Below are 13,754 nucleotides of genomic sequence, written 5' to 3'. Positions count from 1 at the left end.
AGAGAGATTTAAAACACAGAAGAACATCTTTGAACATAATTTAAAGAACAAAGAGAGAAAATTCTGAATGCATTTCTAAATAAAAAATCTACACCTTCTTCTGCTTTGGGATTTCCTTGTATAAATGCTGACTGAGCAAGGCTTGACTAGAAAGAACAAATTTTATCATTACTTCAAGAAAATTAAACTGAAATTCAAACAGTGGTAATATTCCTATTATTACAGGATATGGAAACGTGCTCACCTGTATAATACAGCTCTATCTACACCAAAAGCTCCTACAATTAAGTCTTAAAAGAGAGTAGAAAAACATGTAAATAATAATAATAATAATTTTTTAAATTCATATACCATTCTATAAAACTTTCAGTGCATGTGATAAAGATTTAGACATAGTCTCAAAACTATTCTTCATTAAATGGTTGTAAGATAGTATCTCAAAGGCAAAAACATATGAACTCTAAATACGGTATCAAATGGCATACACTCCACATAAAACTAATCTTTCATCCAGGGAGACAAGAATATTTTTAATGGATACTTTGTAAAGATGAGAATCTTTTTAAAGGGTACTTTATAAAAATTAGCAATAATAAGGAAGTGTGTATCACCCAAATGCATATACCCCTCAAAGGAAAAAGTTTTAGAAGTACCTGTGGATTTTACAATTTCACTGCAAAATTTCATTACAAGTCTAAATTTCATTATAAATTTTTCCCTTTGTTACAAAAACAAAACAAAACAAAGCACATTACATATACATAGAATACTTAGAAGGACAGCAGATAGCATTCAAATTAACAAGAACAGGGTGCATTAATTTTTGTATGCAGCTGGTACAATGGGTTCGTGATTAAGAAAATATGAAATAAGAGCTCTATTTCACAATATACCCAAGGTAAATCTGAGGAAACCCTTTCTAAGCAGACAAGTACATAAGGAACCATAAAGATGGGTAGATTGGATTACCTAAAAATTAAGAACTTCTTTATGCCCAAAAAGCAAATACAACAAACTGAGATATATATGTGTGTGTGTGTGTGTGTGTGTGTGTGTGTGTGTGTGTGTGTGTGTGTGTGTGTGTGTTAAGGGGTGACTATCCACAATATTTAAGACACTGTCCTAAGGGAAAAAAAAGAAAGGAAAACAACATCCCAATAGAAACAGAGCAAAAAAAAAAAAAGTAAAAAGGGAATTCACAAAAGTAAATACATATAAACAAAAATGCTTACCCTCCCTGATAATTAAAAACTATAAAGTAGAACAAAGTAACATTTCTACCTATCATATAGTTTAATATTATTTTTACAAAAACAACAGATGACCCTCAGTGTAGGCACCCAAGTGGGTAAATGATTGCTCATTCTGGTGAATGCTTAAAAAGAGCTGCAAAACCTTCTTTTTGAGGGAATGGGATTATAATTTGATGACATGTATCAACAGATTTTTTTTTTTTAAAGTGCCGTATCTTTGACACAGCAATTCTAGAATTTTGTCCTAAGGAAATAATCAGAGGTATGCACCAGAATTATATGCAAGGATATAAATGCCCAAAAATAAACTTAAGTAAGATCTGATACATTTGATAGAATGGGAAAAATATAATTCATATTTAGAAGAATAATTAGCAATATGGGGAAACATTTCTGATACTTTGAGTGAATAAAAAAATATGCTATTAACAGTGCCTAAAGTATAATTCTGTTTTGTTAAAGAACTATAATGAATGCATTGAAAAAATGATTGAAAGATATGCTTTGCTGTATTTTCTAAAAGTTCTATAACAAATATATTGCACTTATAGCCAAAAATCTCCTGAAATAACAGTAACAGACAAGAATCACATTCCTGTCCTATTTCCAAAAGCACTTCAACACACTTGTATATTGGGCTCATACGAACTGTTTCAATAATAAAGGTAAATCAAATCTTCTGCATTATATCTCATTTAAAGAATGGACCCATTATGACCAGATCCGTTATAATACTCCAAAGTATATAATTGCTAGAAAAAGGCCTCTGTTCCTGTCCTGGTTCAAACCAAAAGGCAACCTCAGGCAAATTACCTTTCTCAATCTTTTCTCATCCATAAAAATGGCATAATAACAACCTAAGCTAGCCTATATGCTTCACCAGCCTTACTGGGAGAATTAAATGAGATAATGTATCTTTTAACAATCACAATGATTAGTCAAGTCCATAAAAATGTTAGATGATTAAAAAATACAGGAGACATTTAAAATGCTAGAATGAACATTCAAAGTTTTGTCTGACATTTCATTACAGAGTTCAGGACAACAAAAGAAGAAACTCAGAGTATATGTTTTATATTGGAAGCTCCCAGGAAATACAGCTGTCTTTGTCTCATATCCCCTTCGGTGATGAGAACAGTGCCTTAAAGAACATAGCAGGGGTATGAACAATAACTGAAGTATTGAACTGAAATAACTTATGACGTAAATCAAGAGAGCAGTAACAAACTATTCGCTATTAGGACTGAACAACCTAAGAAATTGTATGTATTTCTAGGAAAGCACCTGGATATCCATTTCTGTCTATATCCGTGGCTCCTTTCATTGAATAGCCAAAGCTTGGTGGCATGCTTCGAGCAGCCCACTTCCCTTCAAGGATTTGAGATGGTACTGCATTCAAGCCTGTTAATCTTCCATTGAAAATATAAACAATTCCTTTTTTATCTTCGCCCCCATAGGGAGCAGCAATGGCAATATCTGTGGGGAGGAAGGAAGGGAGGGGGTAGTTTGGAGAGAAACAAGAAGGAAGAGAAGGAGGAAGAGGAGGAAGGGAGAAGCAAAGGAGAGGAGGAGAACAAGGGCAGAGAGAGGGAAGTCTTAGTGTTACTATTTATATGGCAAAGATCTTAATGCAGTTATCTTCCTTTCAAAAGTTCCCCTTACAGCACTTTGCTTTTAGGGAAGACCTACATTAGTACCTGTTTTTGCCGACTGAAAAAAATCTGAAGAGCATTCGCTTTTACAAAGAAAAGCAAAACTAGCATTCAGCGTTTGTTTTACAATGAACCGTTCTAAGAGCTGCCTGCTCCCCAAGCAGCAGGAGGGGCACCATGAGCTCCTTCCCCGGGAACCACAGCCAACTTCTCAGCATCAAGCTGCCTGTAGCACTCAACGGTGCCTGTGAGCATCTATGCTTTATGTCAACTTATTCTTTGCATCCATTAGCAAGATGTGTCCTAAGGTATCACAAAACCCTGAGAGTGGTTACTTTTTGGGTCTGGGAAATCTGGGGGGTTTGGAAAAATTTTCCATATACATCACATTAATGGTAATTGCTTCTTCGCTTGAATACCACTTCTGCTAATGAAAGTTTTCATGGGAAGTCTCCGCTTTCGGACAGCAGGGCAAAACCTGCATTCATACAACCCACTTACCACAATAAATACTGCTTCAAAGTTTAGCAGAATACTCTTTATTCCAAAGCAACGATCTAATTCAAGGAGATTCAAGCAAAACTATGTCGAAATGACATTAACTTGGAGCCAGATATTCTGGGTATGACCTTGAACAAATCACTTAACCTTTCTGGACCTCAAAATACTTCATCCTTAAAATGGAAGGGAGGGGACATGTCAAAAGATTCATCTAAGGTTCATTCCAGCTCTCAAAGCTCTAATTTAGGTGGGCATGGTTTTTGTTTTTTGAAACTGCAGTCTGGCTCAGAAATTTGAAAGTTATGATTTCATCTCCATCTTGCTCAACTTATATTAAGATAACACAAGCAAATAAGAAGTTTGAAATTCTTCCAAAAAAGAAAAAAGAGAGAAAAATGGTCACTATAACCTTTTGAAACTCTGAAATACATGACAAATATGCTCACTTCCCTGTCTCTGCTGGTACTATCCTAGACAAGCCATTCTCATCCTTTCCCTGGAGCCCTAAAGCAGCCTGAGTGGCTCCCACTTCTGTTCTTGCCCCTAAAATCCACTCTCCTCAAAACGGCCAAAGGTTAATATGCCACCTTCGTTCTTAAAATCCTTCATTTCCCAAAGCATTTAAACACTACCTGATTTGTGTAGTCATTCCACCAGTGCTCCCCACCCTCCCCTACCATCCCAGTTCTAGCCCTCACTCACCCTTCCTATCAATCCTGACCTTTTCCTCTGTTCCTTAAACACACCAAGCTAGTACCCATGTTTGGATTTACACTTGCTGCTCCCTGTGCCTTAACAGCTCTTGCTCCAGGGCTTTTCAAGCTCTGCTCCTTCTGTTTATCCAAATCATAGATCAAATGTCATCGTATCAGAGAGGTTCTTTTTCCCTGACAACAAAGTCATGCACTCTCCCTTCTCACTTACACTGTCTAGGCACTATCACGTTAACCTGCCTTTTTTTTGTTTTAATCCACAGCCTTTATCACTATCTGAATTTCCCCCATTATGTATTTACTTTGTGGGTCTTCCATGAAACATAGGCTTCACAAGAGCAAGGATGTGTCCATCTTGCCTGTGACAGCCACTATGCTCCAGTCATTGCAAACTGCCTCAGTTATACCTTCCCATACACAAACTGCTTCCAGCCTCCTTGATGCTGCATCTCCTGAGACACCAGACACCTTGATCACTTATCTTTAATGTAAGAGCATTATGCCCAGCATTATCCCAAACACGGTGATGACTGCCTTCTAATGTTTACATAAAAGTTGCCCCTATTGATGCTAAATTCCTTAAGGACATGGATGGGCTCTAATTTATCCTGTCATTTTTAGCACTTGGAATAGGGCATGGCGTGCAGTAAGGACCAACTAAGAATTTGTTATTCTTCAAAAAAACAGTAGTATTTAAATTAAATAAGAGTCCTTCTTTTTTCTTTTTTAAGTTTCAAAGGTAGGCATAACTTCTAAATTGACACAGGCATTAAGAACGCATTTATCAAAGCACCTGGGTGGCTCAGTTGGTTGAGCGTCCGACTTTAGCTCAGGTCATGATCTCACGGCTTGTAAGTTCGAGCCCCGTGTTGGGCTCTGTGCTGACAACTCAGAGCCTGAAGCCTGCTTCGGATTCTGTGTCTCCCTCTCTCTCTGCCCCTCCCCACACATGCTCTGTTTCTGTCTCTCAAAAATAAGTAAACGTCAAAAAAATTTTTTTAAATATATATTTATCAAAATATAATTTCCCAACAGAAGACAACTCTAGTGTTGAAAAACCATTTAACAAAAATTATCTTTAACTTTCCTAAACTTCTCATTATTTTATATATCCTAATTATCTTCTTGTTTTCTTGGCTGGCATCTGTCCAGTCTGGAAAGCCCTACTTTTTCACACAACTGATTTCTTCCTTTAATCATTTTAGTTGCTCTTTTCTGTGTTTTCTTCCCCTCTTTCTGGAGGAGTATTGACAAAAACTGCACCTTATACATAACGTATACAAAACATAACTTCACTGTTTTGTTCTCAGTGTCCCTCTTAATGATACCTAAGGTTTTCATAGTGGGTGTAGGTAGAAATGGGGGAATATAGGATGAACAGTTTAACAAAGGGTTAATGTCATCAGGCTTACACAAAGAAAAGATCCAGGTTATAACTAACAGTTCATATTATATATATAAAATATAGATACATATAAACTGTAAGTATATATAAATAGTTGCATAAATACAGATCAGATCATTTTCCACTCAAGATACCATTATTCACAAGCCACTATTTGAGGCAATAAGACTCCAGGAGAAACTTGGGGAGAACAAAATCATCCTTTCTGGTATCCATTTCTAGAAGTAAAATCTGTTTGTCAAATCTCTGTAAAACTTCATTATTTTTTATCTGTTTATAATTATTGTATTCACTGGTAACACAGTTTGATAAAAATATAGAAAATGGAATGAGCTGTTGGCCAGATCATAATACTGAGGAAACTTCCTTTAAAGTGGCTGGAATACCCTTAAGACAAGGTGATGGCAAACATGCCAGGCTCTCCCCGAAACCCCAGAGACAGTGGCCCTGCTATAGCAAGGCAGAACCTCAAATTTGGCCCTGTGTTTTCTAAGTCATTTTGTTATCAGTAAGTAACAGCTTGCTCTGTTCTACAGTATTCCTTTCAAGTTCTATTTTAAACTTTATACCAGAGTTCCTTTGATTTAAGTTCTCTTGGTAGTACAAATCTTTAGGACTCTATTTTAGGCAGCAAGATGTTTCTGTGAACAGTTCTTACTAACACTGAAAACATCTAGAGCTAAGGTTAGAAATGACACTCCCAGTCATGACACAGAACTACCCATGAGGTAGGAGTAGAGTAGTCTTGAAGCCTAAAAGGGGTTTTCTTTTTCCACCACAACTTGGAAGATATAAAATTCAACTGTATTTTTGAAGTTTTCTCTTTAACTTATAACTTTAAATTTTAAGGGGCATATCCCTATATATGATCGATTATTCAAAAAACCAAAAGTTCAACTTTCTATTCTGAGAGTTTTGTACCAGTATTTCTTTTTTTAAGGGGCGCCTGAGTGGCTCAGTCAGTTAAGCGTCCAATTTCAGCTCAGGTCATGATCTCACGGTTTGTGAGTTTGAGCCCCATGTCGGGCTCTGGGCTGACAGCTCAGAGCCTGGAGCCTGCTTCAGATTCTGGGTCTCCCTCTGTCTGCCCCTCTGCTGCTTGCACTCTGTCTCTTGCATTGTCTCAAAAATAAATAAACATTAAAAAAAATTTTTTTTAAATCTTGATAATTTATAATCTATATTTTACTCTAAGTTAAAAGTCACTTTGATTTTTAAAGATATCTACAGATATTGGAGTGCCTGGATGGCTCAGTTGGTTAAGCAACCAACTCTTGATTTCAGCTCAGGTAATGATCTCACGGTTTGTGAGATAGAGCCTTATTTTGGGCTTGGAGCTGACGGCGTGGAGCCTGCTTGGGATTCTTTCTCCCTCTCCCTCTTCCCCTGTCCCATTCTCACACACGCCCATGTGCGCACATGTTCTCCCTCTATATATAAATAAACTTAAAAAAATAAAGAAATTATTAAATGGGACTATTATAAAACAACGAGCTTATATTTTTTACTTGCCCTCACGAAGGGAGTTATAACATCCTTCAGAACTCTCAGGACTTCTCAGATAGCCACAACAAAGTTATGGCTTTAAAAATATTAAAGGCAAATCGTACCTCTAAGGGATGCAATTAGAGTCAACATTGCCTTGACAATGTGCCTGGGTGCATTTTTTACATTTGTATCCAAATGGACAGTAGAGGGCACTGCTGCTAAGCAGGACAGAGACAACAAACCACCAGCTTACTCTGGGCTCCCTGGGAATGCAAATTTCCTTCAGAATTTAACCATTCCAAAATTCTAATTTGCGGCTGTATGAATAATAACTTATGAGAATAATTTTTTTTAAAGTTTGCTCAGATTTTTAAGGAAGAAGAGCAACTGTCGTTTAACCTGGAGTCACTATCAATCCAGTGCTTCCTTCCAGGAAGGAGGTTTGCTCGTATGAACAACCACAGAGGAAGGTACAAGACTTTTCCAGGTAGACACAGAAAATTATGGACCCACAATTACTGAACTTTGTTGATCTTACCATTGAAGCCATCCTGGTCCAGATCCCCCAAAGGTGCTATGGCACTGCCGAACCTCGCAAAGACCTCAAACCCATTCAGCTTGGTCGTCTGGAAGTCTCCTGAAGGTCTTTGCAGGGACACTGAAACCTGTCCCACCTCTTGGAGTTTGCCATCTGAGCCACGATCCATGAAGAGAGGGGCTCCAATAAACACATCTGCATAACTAAAAGAGCAGAACCTCTTTCACCAACGCAAGATCAAATTCCACCTGTTAATAAAAAACTCAATTTCCCTCTTTCCACATCTCTCATAACCAAACTGAAGCAAAAAATCATTTCAAATTCAAATCTTCCTTCAACTCTTTTAAGAAACTATGAGTAATTCATAAAAATTACTTTATTCCTTCATATCATAAAAGCTACTGAAAGAAATTATGAACATCATAGAGGTTTTCTCATATTCACGACAAACAGATTAGAAAGGGGACAGAGAAACAGAAGAAAAAATGTTTAATTTTGGCAAAGCATTCATAAACATGAGAGGAAAACTGTTTCTGGAAACATCTTTTTAAACTTACTCATCCCCATTAATGTCAGTGGCAGCGACAGAAAATCCAAAATATGCAGCCATCTGGATAACAAAAAGAAAATGAAATGGTTACATTTCATCCAACTAGCTTTGACAGTTAATATTTATTGTATATTTAATCAAACGGAAAAGGTTTTTATTTTTCTCTGCACATAGTTTCAATCTAAATTTCTTCTCTTTTGGGGGCACCTGGGGGGCTCAGTTGGTTAAGCGTCTGACTTTGGCTCAGGTCATGACCTCACAGTTTGTGAGTTTGAGCCCAGTGTCAGGCTCTGTGCTGACAGCTCAGAGCCTGGAGCCTGCCTCACATTCTGTGTCTCCCTCTCTCTCTGCCCCTCCTCTGCTCATGCGTGCACATGCACACACTCTCTCTCTCTCTCAAAAGTAAACATTAAAAAAAAATTAAAAAATAAATAAGTAAATAAATTTCTTCTGTTTTGTTTATTCTACCAACACAATCAGGTAATGAGGCATTTTTATTTCCCTAGATTTATAGGCAAAACATATCCCGTGTATATCATTTTGGTGTCTTCAACACATGTCACTTAAGTCTAAGGATAACTAACGCTCCTTCCCAGGCCTAACCTATTATCACCCTTCTTCTCCACTGCCCCAAAAATGTCATACATACACCATCAGAAAGATACATAGTCACAGACAGAAGTTTTAATTGAGCCCAAGAAGTTATCAGTGGGAGTCTATGCAGTAAAGATAACAGATAATAATTATTAATAGATCATAACTGGCTCTCCCTATGTGACCACTGCTACTCTCAAGAAATTACTGTTTAGAAAGATACTGGAATGACTTTGTTCTTGTCTCACATCTCATCTGATTACTTGCCAATAGCTTTGCTTTTGAGTTATACACAGTGCAACTAGTTTTGGGTTTATTACAGGATTATGTGAAGGGAGAAGGAATGTCCTTTCCTCCACTACAGAAGACTGCTAGACATCACAGACAGAGCAGACTGGCTGGAAATAAACCTGAAAAGAAAAGTTCTAAACACAGCCCAACATGCAAAGCAAAACTAGGAGAGATGACATTTTAAAGATGAACTAAGGTGAGGAATGAGTCAACAAACCACAGACAGGAAAGTTAGCAAAAGCTTCCAAATTTTGACTGGTGGAGATATCAGGAAGGAATGATATGGGAGATTCCTGCATCATCTATTTTGGGTTGACAGAGTATAAGTGAAGAAAATGAAAGGTGCAGTCTGTATCCAATTGCAAGACCAGAGGATGTGTAATAAAATGTATTGTATTTACAGTGCAATTTAAGAGAATACTATTTTGGGGTCTTAACCTTGCAAGGCGTTCGGCCTGAAAGTGTAAAGAAAGGGCATTTACTTAGACAAGTTTTTTCCTGGGCACTAGGATTAAAATGTTTTCATTCGATTTGTTACTACAACCCCATAAGAAAGTTACCAGTACCACTATTTTTACAAATGACCCACCAGATTTACAGTGGCATATACCTTGTCCAATGCAGTTAAGACTGAGAATGAAGAGCCCAGGTCTGTCCTAAAGCAAAGCCCATGTTCCTCCCACCCACAGCAATAAAGAAAGCATCATGGACTGCGTACGTGATCCAGAGACATACACAGGCATCTGACAGGAGAAGGTGCTTGAGGTCAAGAAGTCAAAACCTCACAAAGGGATAACCACCCCCTGCCACGACTCTAACGGGTTGTCAACTGCGGGCCGTTTGTTCCGTGCTGTGAATCAACACTGACCGCTACACGTGGGATGAGGTTTCTGGGGGCTGAACGTCTACTTCCTCATCCTATCAATCCTCTGGCAAAGCCCAAAAATCTCTACTGAATAAGAAGTGGGCTTGAATCCCAGATCTGCCACCTGGGATATAATTATTTTTTCTGTAGCTACTGATTTTTCCTTTGCCATTACTAACTGGCCATTTAATTCTCTGAGATATACGAAACAAAATGTTATAAAATGCCTGTACCTGCAGAGAATGTCTAGTGCCTAATAGTACTACTTTTTAACTGAAGAATGTTTTATCTCTTGAACTACAAATGAAGTTTACTGATGACATCTATAATATACACATCTGTGCCATGCTTCGTTTTGCATCGAAAAAAAAAAAAAATGAAAGGGCATAGATCATTCCTTAAAGGAGAATTTAATGTCATCAGCAAAGAAAAAAGGAAGTTTTTGTGGTTTTGTGTTTTTGACATGTATGTGTGCAGTTTGTGGATTTCCTTAAAAAACAAGCCATCATGTGCAATTACAAAAGGCTTTGTTTACACAAATTACTCTGCTTGAAACAAAGGTGAATTCTTTAAAGCCTATTTACATTTATAACATTGAATATTAAACCAATATTCATTACATATTCAACGTAAACCATTATGATACTTACAAGAAAAGTTTTAAGACATTGTTACAAAATGCTGATGTGGGGGAAAAAAAAAACCATTTTAAAAGCATACCTGCTCACCAGTAAAATTGTGTAAGGAGGACATGTTTTTCCCATCATAAATATAAACCTGTGGAGGAAAAACAAAAGCATATGAAATATAATAAAATATAAGATAACCCAGAGATTTTTTAGATTCCTTTTAATTTTCCTACCATTCCCAAAGTCCTTGCTGCTCTTGGAACGCCTGAAACAAAGTCTGAAACAAAACAAAACAAAATAAAACATAATAACTCATATTCAAGACCAATACTGAAAACTGTAGGAGGAAATGGATATCTCGGAAAGCTTTAAGTTCTGTTTTGTTATTTCAGTAGAAAACAACAACAACAAAAATTCTTTAATGGTACTCCATAATAAATGACCATAGTATTTTTTAACAAGATCAAATCCTTACAAAATACAGAAAGATTCTTGAGAACTCTCAAAGAAATGCATGTGTGCCCTCAGGAATTTGTAATCTTATTAAAAAGAGAACAGCTAAGATCAAGTGACCTAAGAACAAAGGAAAGGCAGTGACACCGAAATGTGGTCAAAATCAGGTGAAGTCTGTGATTCATAAATTGAGCTCTGAAGGGAGATGGATGGACAGACAGAGGATGAGGTAACAATCTTACATACAGAGCCCAGAAAGTTACAAGTTATGTCTACAAGAAGAAGGAACTAAGACCCTCCAAGAGGACCAAATCCGCTGAAAAGCAAGAAGGAAGGAGCTGAAGAAAAACTGAACCGCCAAGGGCGGGAAAGGAGTGGATGGGGGAAAACAAAGGGGCACTCAGCAACTGGCTGGTTCAACTTTCAGCAGCTGCAGATAAAGTTTAATGTAGACCAACCTTACATCAATGTACTAACATCTCCCCATTTCTGTTACATTCTATAACAATGGTTTCAAAACCCTTTAACTGCTGAGGTTTTGCAATGTTACCTGTTTTGAATGTTTAGTCTATATTTTTTAAGAAGGGGTAAATATAATTCAAGTGTATCATACCATCGATGCCATCACCATTGAAATCTCCGACAGCCACGGAATAACCTGAATAGGAAGAACAAAATGTGAAACTCCATCAAGGCACAGTCACCTACGGCATACTTGCTGAATAGGCTTCCCTTGAAAATATTTTCAAAAAGGATTGACCCTTGAACAATGGGTTTGAGCTACACAGGTATACTAATACACAGGCTTCTTTCAATAAATATAGTGCAGTACTGTAAATGTATATTCTCTTCCTTATGGTTTTCTTAACATTTTCTTTTCTCTAGCTTACTTTGTTGTAAGAATACAGTATATAATACACATGACATACAAAATATGTCTTAATTCACTATGTCATTACTAAGGCTTCCAGTCAACAGTAGGCTATTAGATTTTGGGGGAGTCAAAAGTTATATGTGGGGCTCGTGAGTGGCTCAGTTGGTTAAGCGTCTGACTCTTGGTTTCGGCTCAGGTCATGATCTCATGATTTGTGAGATCAAGCTCCACATCAAGCTCTGTGCTGACAACACGGAGCCTGCTTGGGATTCTCTCCTCCCCCGCCCCACGCTCCTCCCTTGCTTGGTCTCACTCTCAAAATAAATAAATACATAAACATTTTTTAAAAAGTTACATGCAGATTGTCGACTGTGCAAGGGATTGGTGCACCTAAGTCATACACTGCTCAAGGGTCAACACAATTCCTTTAGTTATGCAGTATTTTGTTCTCTAGAGGTAACAGATGCATATGTACATGCTAAATGAATCTAAAGGAAACAGTTACACCCTAAAATAGTATTTTTCTATTAGAAAAATAAGACGTTAATCAACTTCACAAAGGAGTCAGTTAAAAATGGTAAATTTCTCATAGATACAGAGTACAGATTGGAGGTTAGCAGAGGCAGGGGATAAAAGGTGGGCAAAATGCATGAAGGTGGTCAAAAGGTACAAACGTGCACTTATAAATAAGTCATGTGATATAACATAGAGGATGGTGAGTAACTAATACAACTATGTTGTATATTGAAAGAGTAGAATTTAAACATTCCCAGTACAAGAAAAACATCTGTAGCTGTGTGTGATAATGAATATTAACTACACTTATTGTGAGCATCATTTCACAGTATATAAAAATATCAAATCATTATGTTGTATACCTAAAAGTAATATAATATTACAAGTCAACTGTATCTCAATTTTAGAAAAACAGGGTAAATCTGTAATTTATCTTAAAGGAGCAAAAAATAACATATTTTTTTCAATCAGCAAAGTACTACTGCTGTCCTAAGTCCTTGGTTTAAAGAGTAAGAGAAACCTAAAGGGAGAAAACAAAACTCAATAAACTTTAAAGACCAAAGTTTAACACAGTGAATAACACAGAGAATAGAAGTTTAGGAGTCAGACTGCCTGGGTTTGAATATTAGAACAGCAAGTTACTAAGTGAGTGACTTCAGGCAAGTTATTTTGCCTTTTTGTGCCTGAATTTCTTTACCTACAAAATAGGGATAATAGCAGTACACTGTCACAGACCTGTTGTAAGGATTAAATAAATTAATACAGATAAAGCATACTTAGAACAATGCCTAGAATACATAAGCATACTTTAAAAGTTATCTATTACTATTAATTGTTGTATAAGTAATCACTCCTAAATTTCAACTACTGAAATATAACATAACCTAAGTATTCATTAACAATTTGAAGTTATGTTCCTGTTCCTTATATTTAAAAAAAATTCAACATAAAAGATTGTCCTGCTTAAAGCGGCATATGCAAATACAGGGCAAATACACTGCAACTCCATATAATGAATCCATATTTTGGTTTTACTTACCCAAGTAACTGTCATCAAAAATAGCTTGAGCAGTCCGAGTTGCCAACTGGTTATTATATTGGATGCTGTAAACTTTGGGGTCATATTTAGATACAATTTCTGCCACTTGATCCGAAATGAGCTGACCTGAAAAATATATATATAATAACTTTCTAATGGGAATTTATGATGCAGATGATGGATGGTACCAGCACAAGAGTAAATAGCATTCAAGGGGTGCCCAGCTGGCTCAGTCGGTGGAGCATGTGACCCTTGGTCTCAGGGTCGTGAGTTTGAGCCCCACACTGGGTGTAGAGATTACTTAAATATACAATCTTTAAAAAAAGAGAGATTGGTATTTCTAATTATTAGCCTTAAATAACTCTTCATAATGCTCAATCTGAAAGTTGATGT

At 36.8% G+C, this 13,754-nt stretch overlaps 1 protein-coding gene across 1 annotated transcript in view; it reads right to left on the bottom strand.

Moving 5' to 3' along the window:
• The window catches only part of ITGAV (integrin subunit alpha V), a 92,733-nt gene that overhangs the window by 29,862 nt on the left and 49,117 nt on the right, over window positions 1-13,754 (bottom strand). The window contains exons 7-14 of the mRNA XM_086719108.1: window positions 13,362-13,487; window positions 11,546-11,590; window positions 10,713-10,756; window positions 10,571-10,627; window positions 8,108-8,160; window positions 7,551-7,753; window positions 2,538-2,729; window positions 245-290 (exon numbers count right to left, since the gene is read on the bottom strand). Of these exons, the coding sequence (XP_086575234.1) occupies window positions 245-290; window positions 2,538-2,729; window positions 7,551-7,753; window positions 8,108-8,160; window positions 10,571-10,627; window positions 10,713-10,756; window positions 11,546-11,590; window positions 13,362-13,487 (766 nt within the window). The remainder of the gene's footprint in view (window positions 1-244; window positions 291-2,537; window positions 2,730-7,550; window positions 7,754-8,107; window positions 8,161-10,570; window positions 10,628-10,712; window positions 10,757-11,545; window positions 11,591-13,361; window positions 13,488-13,754) is intronic.

This window comes from Puma concolor, chromosome C1 (assembly GCF_028749965.1).
Source record: "Puma concolor isolate L17-30 chromosome C1, mPumCon1.1.hap2, whole genome shotgun sequence".
Lineage (NCBI taxonomy): Eukaryota > Metazoa > Chordata > Mammalia > Carnivora > Felidae > Puma > Puma concolor.
This window is presented reverse-complemented; position numbering and strand designations above follow the sequence as displayed.